The sequence below is a fragment of the Narcine bancroftii genome, chromosome 4, assembly GCF_036971445.1.
Source record: "Narcine bancroftii isolate sNarBan1 chromosome 4, sNarBan1.hap1, whole genome shotgun sequence".
Lineage (NCBI taxonomy): Eukaryota > Metazoa > Chordata > Chondrichthyes > Torpediniformes > Narcinidae > Narcine > Narcine bancroftii.
In genome coordinates, this window is record NC_091472.1 from 36802567 (window position 1) to 36818890 (window position 16324).

At 38.2% G+C, this 16324-nt stretch overlaps 1 protein-coding gene across 16 annotated transcripts in view; it reads left to right on the forward strand.

Annotated features, from left to right (window-relative positions):
- The window catches only part of ppm1ba (protein phosphatase, Mg2+/Mn2+ dependent, 1Ba), a 187381-nt gene that overhangs the window by 95904 nt on the left and 75153 nt on the right, over nt 1-16324 (forward strand). For all 16 annotated transcript variants that reach the window (XM_069931073.1, XM_069931069.1, XM_069931068.1 and 13 more), the window contains one exon: nt 4395-5251. In XM_069931073.1, the coding sequence (XP_069787174.1) occupies nt 4406-5251 (846 nt within the window). In that variant the 5' untranslated portion in view covers nt 4395-4405. The remainder of the gene's footprint in view (nt 1-4394; nt 5252-16324) is intronic.

The window sequence follows — 16324 nt, forward strand, 5'->3', positions numbered from 1 at the left end:
TAAGCACTTGCTATTAAAAACCAAGTCAGGAAGCATCCGTGTAAAATTAAATGAGCAATTAATTTGAACAACTTTCATCACAACTGTTTACATTCTGTCATATATATTTTCAAATGCCACATTTTAATTAAAACTATTTGCTATTTACAGGCAAAGATATGTTATTAAAATTGGAATGGTCGTCACTTGCTTACATCTGATCTTGGCACCATGAACTTTGCAAATTTTGCTTTTTATTTAAACATGTTTTTTGCTTCTACTCTTTCCCCTAATTGATTGTTCATATTTTTTCCATATTTTATTCTTTACTGTTCCACTCAATTTGATTTTGTGCTGGCTAATTATTAGGTTTTCTTCATTTCTTAATCTATTTCTGCCTTCTTGTCTTGTTTTTTGTCTTGCTATTTTTTACCTGATATTTCCTGCTTTACCACAATGTTTTTTTTTTAAAAAGTAAATGCAGGTACCTAGCTGATGGCAACCCTTCTGTTTCCTGCCCAAGGTCTCTCTGCACTAAACAAGGGCTATTAAATGTGTTATTGCCAGAGTCCATTACAGTGAGCTCTAACTTTGTGTTCATCTGGTATTGGCTGTTTGTTGATCTGGAAATAGAAGCATTTATTTATCTTTCTTTGGCCCTAGGAGCAATAATGTTAATCATATTGCACACTTTTTGGCCCAACTTGGAATTATGAATCCATTGACAGAATCTCACGTTGCACACATTCAGCTTGTTTCTTACAATGTTTGTGAAAAAGATAATGTTGATGTAATATTACAGATATTGTGGCATTGATCCTTGTGTGAGCATATAATTTGGAAAGTTGTTGAGAAATTTTGGGCCATGCATTATCTGGAGTGCAAATAGGAAAGATTTGGAGCCCTAAACTCTCTGGACATTTGACTTATTCTGAGTCAATTTTAAATGAAGTGGGCATCTATCAATCCAGAGTATTGCAGCCTAAAATATATAAACATGTATATTTCTCATATTTTTAAGCCTTTATTTGCTGATAAAATATTCAACCAGATTCTCGCTGAGGAAGGATGCAACGGAATAGCAGATGAATAAGCAACAGACAAACATGCTCATAATAAAATTCAGCCAACTCTGTTTCCTCTGTCAAAAAAAACTGACCACATTTCCACTGATCTTTTGTGGTTTGGAGTAAGCTGTGGAAAATACTTAACCCTTGTCTAGTGTTCGTCTAGCAAGCAGCACATGACGAAGGTATTGCCTTTGAGCTGTTCGTGCTTCAGAACTTGAAAGTGTGATATCACATCCAATATATCATCTCTCTTGTATTTGCTTCTCTTTGAATCATGGACTTTTTGTATGTCTGATTTATATTTTGCTTGGTAGTCAAACTTGTCAGCAGAAATGTGAAGTTGACAATGTGTAACAAATGACTAAGGTATGGCACGTTTTATTGATCTTTTTATCTTAAAATAGGTAAATGAATTCCTATTTTAGCATTACAGGTGGTTACAATACAGGAACAAGACTTATGACTGACCCTTCATTTATGCACAGAAAAAACAAATTAATTAACATTTGATATTACTAATTTAAATTTAAATATAATGCAAATATGGAAACCTGACCCTCTTAACATGAAAGAAAAGACTCCTTTAACACATGAATGGATATATGGAATGTTTGTAAGGCAAATTGTGATTTATTTTTCCATAAATGTGATAACTGGCAATAAACATCTTCACATGAGGCAGCAAAGGCTTTCTTGGTGGTGTAGAAATTCTTTAACGATTGGACAGTATAGAACTCTATGTCGAGGAAGGAAGTGGACAATATATACTGTACAGAATGTTTCATAATGTTCAAAAATGTTACTTAAATTGAACAGAACTGTAATCGGTAATCTATCCAGACATTTTAAGGAGAAATTACTGAAAACCTGAAAAAGCAATTGGTCTTATGAAGTTTAAACAAAGTCATGCAGTTCTGATAAGCAGATTTTTGTTTGTCCTAATTGTTATATTTTTAGGCAATTAGAATAAGCATTCTTGCTTCATTTGCTACTTATGTATAATGTTCAAATTGCCGTAATTTGGAAACAAAGGTATAAATTGCATAAATGATTTATGTTTCTTCTTCTTTGGCTTGGCTTCGCGGACGAAGATTTATGGAGGGGGTAAAAAGTCCACGTCAGCTGCAGGCTCGTTTGTGGCTGACAAGTCCGATGCGGGACAGGCAGACACGATTGCAGCGGTTGCAGGGGAAAATTGGTTGTTTGGGGTTGGGTGTTGGGTTTTTCCTCCTTTGCCTTTTGTCAGTGAGGTAGGCTCTGCGGTCTTCTTCAAAGGAGGTTGCTGCCCGCCAAACTGTGAGGCGCCAAGATGCACGGTTTGAGGCGTTATCAGCCCACTGGCGGTGGTCAATGTGGCAGGCACCAAGAGATTTCTTTAGGCAGTCCTTGTACCTTTTCTTTGGTGCACCTCTGTCACGGTGGCCAGTGGAGAGCTCGCCATATAACACGATCTTGGGAAGGCGATGGTCCTCCATTCTGGAGACGTGACCCATCCAGCGCAGCTGGATCTTCAGCAGCGTGGACTCGATGCTGTCGACCTCTGCCATCTCGAGTACTTCGACGTTAGGGATGTAAGCGCTCCAATGGATGTTGAGGATGGAGCGGAGACAACGCTGGTGGAAGCGTTCTAGGAGCCGTAGGTGGTGCCGGTAGAGGACCCATGATTCGGAGCCGAACAGGAGTGTGGGTATGACAACGGCTCTGTATACGCTTATCTTTGTGAGGTTTTTCAGTTGGTTGTTTTTCCAGACTCTTTTGTGTAGTCTTCCAAAGGCGCTATTTGCCTTGGCGAGTCTGTTGTCTATCTCATTGTCGATCCTTGCATCTGATGAAATGGTGCAGCCGAGATAGGTAAACTGGTTGACCGTTTTGAGTTTTGTGTGCCCGATGGAGATGTGGGGGGGCTGGTAGTCATGGTGGGGAGCTGGCTGATGGAGGACCTCAGTTTTCTTCAGGCTGACTTCCAGGCCAAACATTTTGGCAGTTTCCGCAAAGCAGGACGTCAAGCGCTGAAGAGCTGGCTCTGAATGGGCAACTAAAGCGGCATCGTCTACAAAGAGTAGTTCACGGACAAGTTTCTCTTGTGTCTTGGTGTGAGCTTGCAGGCGCCTCAGATTGAAGAGACTGCCATCCGTGCGGTACCGGATGTAAACAGCGTCTTCATTGTTGGGGTCTTTCATGGCTTGGTTCAGCATCATGCTGAAGAAGATTGAAAAGAGGGTTGGTGCGAGAACACAGCCTTGCTTCATGCCATTGTTAATGGAGAAGGGTTCAGAGAGCTCATTGTTGTATCTGACCCGACCTTGTTGGTTTTCGTGCAGTTGGATAATCACGTTGAGGAACTTTGGGGGACATCCGATGCGCTCTAGTATTTGCCAAAGCCCTTTCCTGCTCACGGTGTCGAAGGCTTTGGTGAGGTCAACAAAGGTGATGTAGAGTCCTTTGTTTTGTTCTCTGCACTTTTCTTGGAGCTGTCTGAGGGCAAAGACCATGTCAGTGGTTCCTCTGTTTGCGCGAAAGCCGCACTGTGATTCTGGGAGAATATTCTCGGCGACACTAGGTATTATTCTATTTAGTAGAATCCTAGTGAAGATTTTGCCTGCAATGGAGAGCAACGTGATTCCCCTGTAGTTTGAGCAGTCTGATTTCTCGCCTTTGTTTTTGTACAGGGTGATGATGGTGGCATCACAAAGATCCTGAGGCAGTTTACCTTGGTCCCAACAAAGCTTGAAAAACTCATGCAGTTTGGCATGCAGAGTTTTGCCGCCAGCCTTCCAGACTTCTGGGCGGATTCCATCCATACCTGCTGCTTTGCCACTTTTCAGTTGTTCGATTGCCTTATATGTCTCATCCAGGGTGGGAACCTCATCCAGCTAGCCTTAGGGGCTGTTGAGGGAGCTGGAGAATAATGATTAAGTTTGTTGTTTGCAAACCCATTCCATTCAGCTCCTCTTGATACATGACCACTTTCAAACAGAATTCACAAATAGATCACAAGTTAACTGCTGATTATTGCATTCAAGTGTTTTGTCATTTTTGGTTACATTTTGATATTGTTATTCTATAATCTACAATTACATGTTCTGTTATTGATTTTGAAAAGTTAGAGAATGTACTATATATTTGTACTTTTTTAAAGAGAATTTCAATCAGAAGATCGCAAACTTGGAAGGAACATTCGATCATTGGATGAAATTTTGGTTTTATTTTCAATTTATCAGTTATTGTGAAACAATATACATTTTTGTGGAAAAAATGAAAAGTTGAATGCAATTTTTTTGTAAAGAATTTTCTTTATTATTTTGTGTTTGCAAATAACCTATTATTTGTGTATCTTTCTTTCAGGAAAGTGAAAAATGGGAGCATTTTTGGATAAACCAAAAACAGAGAAACATAATGCACATGGTGCAGGAAATGATTTGCGTTATGGCCTTAGCAGCATGCAGGGTTGGAGAGTGGAGATGGAAGATGCTCATACAGCTATTGTTGGCATTCCTCAAGGCTTGGACACATGGTCCTTCTTCGCAGTGTATGATGGCCATGCAGGCTCTCGAGTGGCAAACTACTGTTCAAAGCACTTACTTGAACACATCACAAGTAATGAAGACTTCAGAGGCACAAATGTGTCTGGTTATCCCATTGAACCTACCATAGAACATGTCAAGAGTGGTATCAGAACTGGATTTTTGAAAATTGATGAGTACATGCGTAACTTTTCAGAGTTGAGAAATGGCATGGACAGGAGTGGGTCAACAGCTGTAGCAGTGATGATCTCTCCAGAGCACATTTACTTTATCAACTGTGGTGATTCGAGAGCGGTTCTTTTCAGAAATGCACAACTTTGCTTTTCAACACAAGATCATAAGCCTTGCAATCCAAGGGAGAAAGAGCGAATCCAGAATGCAGGGGGCAGTGTAATGATACAGCGAGTTAACGGGTCACTAGCTGTATCGAGAGCATTGGGGGACTATGATTACAAGTGTGTCGATGGGAAAGGGCCTACAGAGCAGCTGGTATCTCCAGAACCTGAAGTGTATGAGATTCTTAGAGCAGAAGAAGATGAGTTTATTATACTGGCTTGTGATGGCATTTGGGATGTGATGTCGAATGAGGAGCTCTGTGAGTTCGCTAGATCTAGACTAGAGATAACGGATGACCTTGAAAAAGTCTGCAACTGGGTGGTGGACACCTGCTTACACAAGGTAGTTAATGTATTTTATGGATTCATTTAAATTATTTCAATATGTTTTGATTTGAAATGCATCTGTAATGTACGCTTGAATGATTGATTTCAGATTCGAGTTCCAAAGTGGACTCGCATGAACTAACATCCAACACGTGTCATGACTTTTGGTTCATACATGTTTAATTAGCTATGCTAAACTTGCTATTACCTCTTTTAATATTTTACATATTCTCAGTTTTATTCACAATTAGTAACTGTATATAATTTAAATACTCATTTAAAAATTCAGGTTCTTGCATTTACACTTGGAATATATGGAGATGTTTTTTTTTTCATTTTTGCTGTGTTTGACAAATAGCCTGTTTTTCTCTCTCGTGTTTGAAAAACTGGGGTCTGGCTTGAGTTAGTTAATGGTATCAAGGGCATTACAATTGAGTTTGATAGGAAGATATTATTTAGATTTTTGTTTCCAATCAATAATGAAAATATATACAAGAACATTTATTCCATGTGTAGAATTTGTCCTTGTGCTACAAAGGAAATTAAGCAAAATTTGAGAGATGGCAATTATGAATACAAATTTCAAGTTTTTTTCTAAAATTCCAAGTTTATCAAATACAGGTGTGCGCTGCTTAAAGTCCATTTGGGTAACGTCTGACTGCATATACATCAGAGGTCCAATAATTATTCCATTACCACGAGCAAGTCTGCAGCAATTTAGAAAAAGTGATCGCTAGCTATAGGAAATTGTGTACTGTATACCCAAACTGATCCGACTGCCTCGCTCTCTCCCCACAGCCCAGTATCAAACCCAACTAATCCTACTGCCCTGCTCTCTCCCCAGAGCCCTGTATCAATCCGACTGAACCCCTCTCTCCCCGCAGCCCCGTCAGTCCCAACTAATCCGACTGCCCTGCTCTCTCCCCGCAGTCCCGTATCAGTCCCAACTAATCCGACTGCCCTGCTCTCTCCCCGCAGCCACATTTACAGATACATTACAATATCCCATATAGCTTTGTGCGAACACCATATTATATACTTAGCAATGTCCATATTGTATAATGCCCAATTTCACAGAGCGTATCATGGATGTTAATCGGCGCACACCTGTAATTATCCTGTCTTCAATCAGAGTAGGAGCTCTGAAATAAAAGAACTTGCAGGATGAATTCAGATCCTCCAAAATGAAATTTTTCACATTTTCCATGTTGGAATTTAATTTTTCATGAGAATTGGAAATTTTGTATTTTACTATATTAAAACATAGCCCAAAGTTTCAAATGGTAGTCGTTGCATTTAATTTTGGCCACCAGGTTTAATTAAAATCAGCTATTTTAAAAAAATATTAAATTTAGATATACAACATGGTAAAAGGCCCATCTGGCCCACAGGCCCATGCTGCCCAATTACTCCCAATTACCAACAACTCCTGTTTATTTTGAAGGGTGGGAGGAAACCAGAGCACCTGGAGGAAACCCATGCAGACATGGGGAGAATGTTCAGACTCCTTATAGACAGTGCTGGATTTGAACCTAAGTCACTGGATTGAAACAGGATTGATCAACTAATTTTTCAGTGAATATTTGTCTATATTGGGTTTAGTAAATTGTTCTTCAAGTGTCCTGGATTTAATCCATTTTAGATTAAACACCTTCATTGAGATTGCTTCCATTCTCGTGGTAATAAAGATTGAATGCAAGACTCAAGTGTCTGTTAAACTTGACACTGTATAAAGGTACCATTAATTGAGCTCTGAATTAGCAAGATAGATAATGCAAGGACAATGGCTGCTAAGGGAAGTGAAATGCTTAAATCTGGAACATTACACAGTACTTCAACTTGCTCTTGAACAGAGAAGGTGGAGAATGATATTCACGCTTTGCTGTGAATGCTTTGATTATTTCCTCATGATGTTCAGCCCATTGAGTCTATTCTAGCTCTGAGAAATCCCATCGATAATATTTCTTCCACTTTTTTATAACCTATTCTCTCTTTCATTTCCATAAACACACAGTTTGTCCTTCCAGTCACCTATATGTGGGGTAATTTACAGGAGGGAATTCACCTGAAAATCACACATCTTTGGAATGTAGGAAAAAGTTAAGAACCCCAATTCCACCAGTTGGTGTCAGAATCGCACCGAGGTGCTTTGAGCTGTGAGATAGTTGTACCACCTGAATTACTACCATTTTCCCTTGAAACTGAAAACTTAAACTGTGAAGAAATGTTCGGTTTTTAATTATTTACCTAGAGTACAAAAAACTTCATCCAAAATCTTTGATTTTTTTTTGTGTGTAAGATTGAGCTGGTGGGTAAATCAACCTGTCTTCCATTTTATTATCTAAAACTCTAGAACCTTGAAAATGCAAAGGTAAAATTCAACAAAATTTTTTAATTCATATGCTAAAATGTGGAGAAGGGCAAAGACTCATTGTAACTTTGAACTTTCTGGATGATTTTTTTAAAATATCTGATAAAAGGCTGTTATGCTGGTATTTGCAAAGATGAATATCAAATTTAGATATCTTAAATTGCGCTATTAAAACACAAAAATAAAAGCTCCTCCAGATTGGTAAGACCAAACCCAGGTTGGGTGACTCTTTTTGAACACTGATGTTATGTCCTTGTCTGCCAGCTAGAACTCCCAGTTGCCATCAGTTCTAATTTCCTTTCCCATTCCCATGCAAACTTGTCTGAATTTGAATTAGTCCAGTGTCAGGATGAGACCATTATGCAAACTTGACGAAAAGTGTATCACGTTTCGTTTCGGTAGTCAACAACTCACATGAATGTTCCATTTTCAGATAACCTCTCATTCGATTGTTTCCACCATTTCCTTTACCTGTTTCCATTTTTTGATCTATTCCGGTACTTCTCTCCATCAAGTATCCTATGACCTCTTGGGCCTCCCTCGAACCTAGCCCCTCCTCCTTTTTATGCTTGCTATTTCCCCATCCCACCTCAGTAGAGCGTCCTGACCCAAAACATTAATTGTGCCCTTGTCTCCACGAATGCTGCTTGACACCCTGATATCTTCCAGCTTGTTATTTGCTTAAAATAATTGTAGCTCCAATTATCTGATTATTTGGAAACTTATTATTTTGAGAAAGGCAGCCCTCTCTTGTGGGTTCTGTTCTATCTATCCCTGTGACATTTCCCCATTTTCCCAAAATGATTTCTCTTGTTTATATTAGTATGTTCCAGGGATTTCCTATTTATCCCAGATGAGCTTAATTTACCAGCAGCATTTATCTAAATCTTGCCCAAAACTTCCTTCAGCTTTTAGGTTGTGTCCTTAGTTTTAATACAGTGTGTGCATTCAAGATGTTTTTTTTAACCTTGAGTTGAGTTTATAACTCCACACAGCTGGACAGAATTTGTAGTCACTTTTGTAAATTAAACAGTGAAGCAATCATAGCTTGGTTAATAACAAATTGTGTCAAATAAACTTGCTGAAATCCATGGAATCAAGTGGTCTGAGGCAGCATGGGCAGAAAACAGGCAAGATAACAGAAAATGAGCAGTAGTGAAAAAATTTTTATTCATACTTGACTGAAAAACAAATGACTACAGTGTAACTTCTGAGGAATTCGTTCAAGGACCACTGCTTTCCTTTGCTTATTAATTTCAACCTGTACCTTGCAAGTACACTTGTCTCCAGATCAGCAAGTGGCACAAAACTTGGTGATGTGGCGAACTCTGAAAAATAGTTCAAGGGGATAGGGATAGGCTGGCGAAATGGGTGGAGAACTCGCAGATGAAACTTAATTCTGAGAAATGGGAGTATTGCATGTTGGTTGGATGAATGATGAGAGGAAGTATAAGCTAGAGGACACCATTTGGAAAGGAATATCATCACAGAGATTCGGGAAATACATGCATTGCTTGTACATGCTTGTGATCATGGTCTTTGTAAATAGTTGCACACAGTACAAGTGCAAGGAAGTCATGATGAACCTTCATTTAAAAAGAATAATTGAGCTACAACAAACTGAAAAGGGTGCAGAAAAGATAAATTTGTATATTACCCGGAATGGAGGGCTTGAGTTGTTAGGAGAGATTAGTAGACTGGGACTATTTTCTCTGAAGTGAAGGAGATGGAGAAGTGACATAATACAGGTATATAAAGCTATGAGAGAAATTGATAGGGTAGATAGCCATGGTCTTAATACTGGAGGACAAAAGTTTATGGTGAGGAGAAATATTTGTAGTAAATCTGAGTGAGAATTTTTCCACACAAATGATGGTGGATATATTTTACCTTGTGTGTATATGTAGATGGGCATCTTTGTTAGCTTGGAGTACCAAAGTCTTATAGCAAACTTTTTAATCAAATCTTTTTTTCATTGTAGATTTGATGATAACAATTTAAAACTTTCTGAATTTTTCGATCACCTTTGGCGAATCTCCACATTCTGGTTCATGCTTTACCTTGTAAGTTAGCGTCCTGGGGTCCATACCCGCAGCCGTCTTGATTCCTGTGCGCATGCATGAGTCTTCAGTTGGCGCGTTTGTGGTGGTTCGCTTATTGGAGTTTGGTTAGCGTGTGTACAAGAGTTAAGTGCCCAAATGAGATTGAATTTGCACTCTTAACTCTCGCCCATGCACCCTTAACTCTCGCGCATGTGCCAACTGAACTCCAATATGTGAACCCACTGCTCATGCTCCAACCGAAAACTCGTGCATGAACACAGCAATCAAGATGGCTACACCCAGCCAACGGACTTCGGGATGCTGACTAACAAGATAAATATGCACATTTTGGCTTTTTACCTGCCCTGTATCTATTAATACAACATAATCTGTGTAAATTTTATATTTTAAAAAATAATTTGGTCATATGTGTGGATGGATGTAAGTTGCATATGTCTCAAGTCAGGGAATACCTGTAGTTCTTGGAACTTGCATGAAATTAAAGATATATTCAGACCAGTTTTGAATTAATTTTATACTTGGGTGACTCTTCTTATATGTTTTGAAATTATACATTTATAATCATGGTTTAAATTTCTTCACAGTGATTGAAGGAGGAGTGGACTGTCATTATCCCTTTTTTTCCTTTCCTCTCATTTCCTAAACCATCTCTCAAAAGCATTCTTGATTTTTTTTTTAGTCATTCACGTTTGGTTAACTTAACCAGTTACTTTTCTTAGGAAGTTTTATTGCTGCACTTTTCTTAGGAAATGGAATAAACTAGTGCACCCAGAGGAAATATTTCACCATTACACCATTTCACCAATTCCACACAAGCAGCACCAAGATTGAATCTGTGTCTCAGATGCTGTGAGTCAGTGGCAATGATGACTGTGCTACCATATTGCCGTGTAGTGATTAATGTTGATTAATCATTGGAAAACAAGCTTATACTTGTATTTTCAACTTTAAGAAGTAATAATAATTACCTCTAGTTCACACACCTGAAGGAATGGAGCAAATGTTATGTGGTCCAATACAAAGAGTACCTGGACACACTTCAGTTCATCTATTGTTACAACGTATCAATGGCATCTGCAATCTTGCTGGCCCTCCACTCTACATTAGATCGTCTGCACAACTGGTTCATTGGCTACAGCTTGGCGTTCAACACCATCATTCCAGCAAAACTTTTGACCAAACTAAGGGAGCTGGAACTCTGTTCTTCTCTGCAACTGGATCCTTGATTTCCTCGTCAGCAGATCCCAATCTGTACAGTTGGGCAACATCACCTACTCTTCACTGATCATCAGCAGGTACACCTGTTCTGTTCCCTATCCTCATGACTGTTCGACTCCAAAGCGATCCATAAATTTGCTGAAGATAGCACCATTAGAACCATAGAACATTACAGCACAGAAACCAGGCCATTCAACCCTTCAGGTCTTGACTGACCAATAAAACTCGTTAGTCCCACTAACCTGCTCTCATTCCATAACCCTCCAGACCTCTCATCCATGCATTTATCCAATTTATTTTTAAAACTCGAGATTGAATCTGCATTCACTACATCAGATGGCAGCTCATTCCACACTCCTACCACTTTCTGAGTGAAAACCTTCCCCTAATGTTTCACATGTACCTCTCCCCTTTCAGCCTAAAGCTATGACCTCTTGTATTTATCTCCCCCAATCCTTCTCACATCTACTCTGTCTCTACCCCTCATAATCTTGTAAACCTCTATCAAATCTCTCCTCATCCTTCATTCCAAGGAGTATAGTCCTAATCTGTTTAATCTTTCCCAGTAACTCAACTCCTGAAGACCTGGTAACATCTTAGTAAATCTTCTCTACATTCTTTCATTCTTATTAATATCTTTCCTGCTGCTGGGTGACCAGAACTGCACACAATATTCTAATTATGGTCTCACCAAATACTTGAATAACTTCAACATAACATTTCAACTTCTATACTCAAAATACTTTGATTTATAAAGGCTAAGATACCAAATGCTTTCTTTACTACCCTGTTGACATGTGATGCCACCTTCAAGGAACAATATATATGTATTCCCAGATCTCTTTGCTCCTCCACACTCCTCAATGACCTACCATTTACTGTTTGTGTCCTACCCTGATTCACTCTTCCAAAATGCAACATCTCACACTTATCTGTATTCAATTCCATCAGCCATTTACTGTACCAATTTCCCAGCTTTTCCAGATCTCTCTGCAAGCTTTGAGAAATCTTCCTTATAGTCCATGATGTCTCCTATCTTTGTGTAATCAGCAAACATGCTGATCCAATTGACCACGTTATCATCTAGGTCATTTATTTTGATAACAAACAATACTCCCAACACAGATCCCTGAGGTACTCCACTTGACATAGACCTCCAGTCTGAGAAGCAACCATCCACCACCACTCTGTTTTCTTCCACCAAGCCAATTTCAAATCCAAATTGCAACCTCTCTATGTATATCTAGCGTCCTAACCTTCTGAACAAACCTCTTGTGGAGCCTTGTCAAAGGCTGAATAACAGGAAATGATAAGTCAGAATACAGGATGAAGGTCACAAATCTGGTTTGGTGGTGCCAGATCAACAATCTTGCTCTCAATGTACATAAGACCAAGGAGTTTATTGTAGATTTTTAGGAAGGGGAGATGAGGGATCATGCATCTATCCATATTGTTTGGGACTGAGATAAGAGAGGGTTAGTACCTTCGAGTTCCTGGGAGTTCACGTGTTGAAATATCTCTCCTGGAACCAGCACACCAAGCCAACCATGAAGAAAGCACATCAACTTACTAAGAAGTCTGAGATTTTCCATATCATGAAATACTCTTATCATGCCTCCACAGGTATACTGTGTAAATTGTATGAACTGGTTGCATTGTAGCCTGGTTAGGTAATACCAAGTGCCCAAGACTGCAGAGGGCAGCAAACCTAGCAAAGTCTATTGCAGGCTTTGATCTCCAATCCATTGAAGAAATCTATGTGAAGTGCTGCCTAAGTAAGGCAGCCAACATCGTAAAGGACCTCATCATCCTGGTCACAATTCTTCTCGCAACTACCTTCAGGAAGAAGATATAGAAATCTGAAGTTAACCACATCGAGGTTCAAGAATATTCTTTCTCCAATGGTTACCAGACTCTTGAACCTCCGTTACTTACCAAATCATATAGTACGACGGCACTGTGCACCATTGAAACAAGACTTTTTTTAGTAACTGAATATATTTTGTATTTTCTATCTATTTTTGTACAGTAATTTGGTGTTTTCTATTGGAATTTGTGTTTACAAAGCATCTGTTTTGGCTGGAGCAAGCAAGAATTTTGGTTCATTGCAGTTATGTGTATGACAATAAATTCATTAACATTATTAAGGTATTTTGCATTTCATTTGCATTGTGGTTGAGGTTTCATTGAATATGAAACCAAATGCCTTTCAAAGCTGTTAACAAAAGGTACTTAGTTATTTTAAGGTCCCCTTTCTATCCAATAGACAAGCCCCAGTAAGTCAAGAGACAAGTCAGATTCAGAATTGTTCCTTGGATTGTTCAGAATGGTTGGAATGTGTGAAAGTGCTTAACCTTCAGGAATATTATTCTTTACTTAGTGTAGCCATGAAATAGAAATATTTCATCACACCCTACAGAAATCTGGGCCATGCAAATTGGGAACAAAATGACTGAGTTCAATCAAATCAAGGTAGATACTTTTCCCACCATGGCTCTCAAGTAAGCTGTAATTAGGTTAATTGATGCCATTCTCCCTTGAATCACTTAGTTTTATAATCTCTGAATTAGATCTTTATAATGCTCGAGTCCATGCCAGTATTCCGATAAATTACACCTTACTGAAAGAATTTCCGAGAACTAATCTATCTCTAATGCTCAATAATTTGTACTAAACTCCTTGGTTATGCATAAGTAAAACGCTCAGTAGGTTCATTGCCAACTATAGAAAGATATGAGACTTAACATTTCAGTTCTGTGTATGTAAATTTAGTTTTATCCCAATAATTCCCACCAATTTTCTGACATTTTTGATTCTACAGAGAAGGATAGATGGCTTGTGTGAAGTGATGGTTTTGGATTGCTCTCTACATTTTTTTGAGAGGTGCATTGTAGAATTGTATTTTTGTATATCTGACAGAAGGGCATAACTTGTCCTCCTTAGGAACTGTCTTATTCTACAGTTCTGTATTCATTTGACAAACACTTTTGGGAGCTGATATTTTTTGCTTTTGGGATCTTTGAGATCATCGTTTTGTTTTCAGAGTAAATAGTATCTTCTGATAATGCATGAAAAATGGTATTTATAAATTATAAAGGAGATATTTGCTTCTATTCCCATCTGTAAATATTTATGTGGTATCATTTTATCATGCAATATATAATGTATCTATTTTAAAATAGTTTGACTCAAGAAGAGAAATGTCAACTTGAGGACCAAGTTAAACTGGTGAAATGAACTTGCAGATGAAAATTAATGTATGAAATTAATGTCACATTTATTTAATTGTTCTGAATTTCCCTACCAATTTCTTCACCTCTCTATTTTTCCTGTCTAAGGTACTTGATATCCTTGACTAACTTTGTTTATCAGCACGTCTTCTCAGGTAGTTTGGTCTCAGATTTTATTTACTAATGCTTCTATTAAGTGGTATGATGGTGGTTGTATAAATGCAAAATGTTAAATAATTGGATTGTTCAAATACACAGATCTTTTAAGGCAGGAGGACCAAGTAAGGATTTGTTTTACATAAGAAAAAGGTACTGTAATTTGCAAATACAAATTTGCAAAAACAAGGATGCTAATCCCTGATTTAATGCTGTTCACCACTCATGAAGGAAGGGTTTCAAGGGTTTGGGAGGAAGATATTTCAAATTGAAACCAAAAATGATGGTCTCCTTTTATAGGGGAGGCCAAAACAAGCTTCCATTAGGATCTTCAGAGAGATGTAATGGAAATATTCAGTTATGCAGGTTTTTAATTAAATAAAGTCACTTCCAGAGAGCTTGATAACCAGAGGACATTTAAAGTAATTAGCCGAACCAGAGAAAAGACCAGTTAGTTGGTTGGAGCAGATAAAACGGTAATTTGCAACAAAGTTGGATCTATATTTTGATTATTTTATACATTCCAAAAGAAACCAGTGGTTGAAAATGTTACTCCGCAATATTCAAATACTCATGGCCTCAATTGACCCAAACCTGTGCTTGTGCATTGAAGATTGTGGTGAATTTAATATTTGATATCTGCCTAAGCTGTGAGGTAGCTACTTGCATTAGTAGGTACTTCACTTTTTCTCCTTGCAAACCTTTATCATTGGAGTGCAGTAGTGGCAAGTTGATAGAGGACCTTTTTTAAGATCAACACCTTAGATCCAGTATGAAAACAGTCATCAGACAGCAATGGTGCCCCATTGATTCCCCTGCCTCAAATGAGTAAGATGCTGCAGTTTTTACGTTGACCTCATTAGCCACTCAGAACCCCATATCCAGAGTGGAAACAGTGATCCTCAATTCCAAGAGATTCCCTGAGATTCTTAAATTAATAAATTACAAACCAAATGTCAATTTCTATGAGGTTTTGTTTGAAATTTCAATTGAAATCAAGGTGCAACACAGCTTTGGGCTTCTGCAACAAGGTTCCTGGAAATGGCATTTATTTTTTCCTGTCAATGGATTTCTAAAACTTAGGGAAGCTTGAAAATTTAAAAGATGAGTTACAATCTATATTATTAACCTGTGAATAAGCCTTTCTATTTATGGGGTTGGTAGCCAGAGTGAAATGGCTGGAAAATGTAAATGGAGCCTGCCTTTGTAACTCATCATTTCAAAAGGCAGTGATGAACTTTGCCTCTTAGATGCGGAAGGTTCTAGTCATTTTAAAGCCAGATGTTTTGGCTAAATGTTCACTTGCAAAGTATCTCAACTATTCAAACAAGTTACTTTCCTACCAAAGCCAGAGTGCTCAACCAAAGGAAGATGTTATTGCTTGTATAAACCATAATGACAATACTATTGATTCAACAAATATCTATCATAATTCTCAGTCATAAGAGGCTGCGCGCGTGAAGAGGGGATTCGATTTGTTTGCCTCAATGGACATTTCCTGAGATTTTACAATGAGCTATATTTCCATGTTCAAATCTACTTATTGGTTTGTGACGCTTTAGTTATTATGACTGCAGAAATGTCAAATAATTTCTTGGACCCAATATAACAACTTAGTACAGCAGCTGATGCCTCTTACATATTGGTTTTGTTGCAATGAGTCATGTTACTGTTTGTAATGTCACAAAAGAGAGGAAGGAGTTTTGGTTATTTGAAAATTTAAGTACCTGTGGTGCAAAATCCCAATACTTTTTAAAATCTTGACATACTTTAGTCAGTCTTCTGGCGACCTCTTAATTGCAATGCTCATTCAGATGGGGTAGTTTTGGAAAACCAAGAGAAGCAAATCTGAAAGTAGAAAGACTTTCCAATTTGTAAGAACCCTCGCAAATGTTTAGGCAGTTATCTACTATGTTATTGGTCTGTAGTCTGGCATGTCTCCTCTAGATCCTTCTGAATTGTTCAAGAGTGGCATACAGATGATAGGTTGGAATAAAAGCAAGAGCTTGGCTTTGAATAAAATAAATAGACCTTATTGGCCACTGATCTTT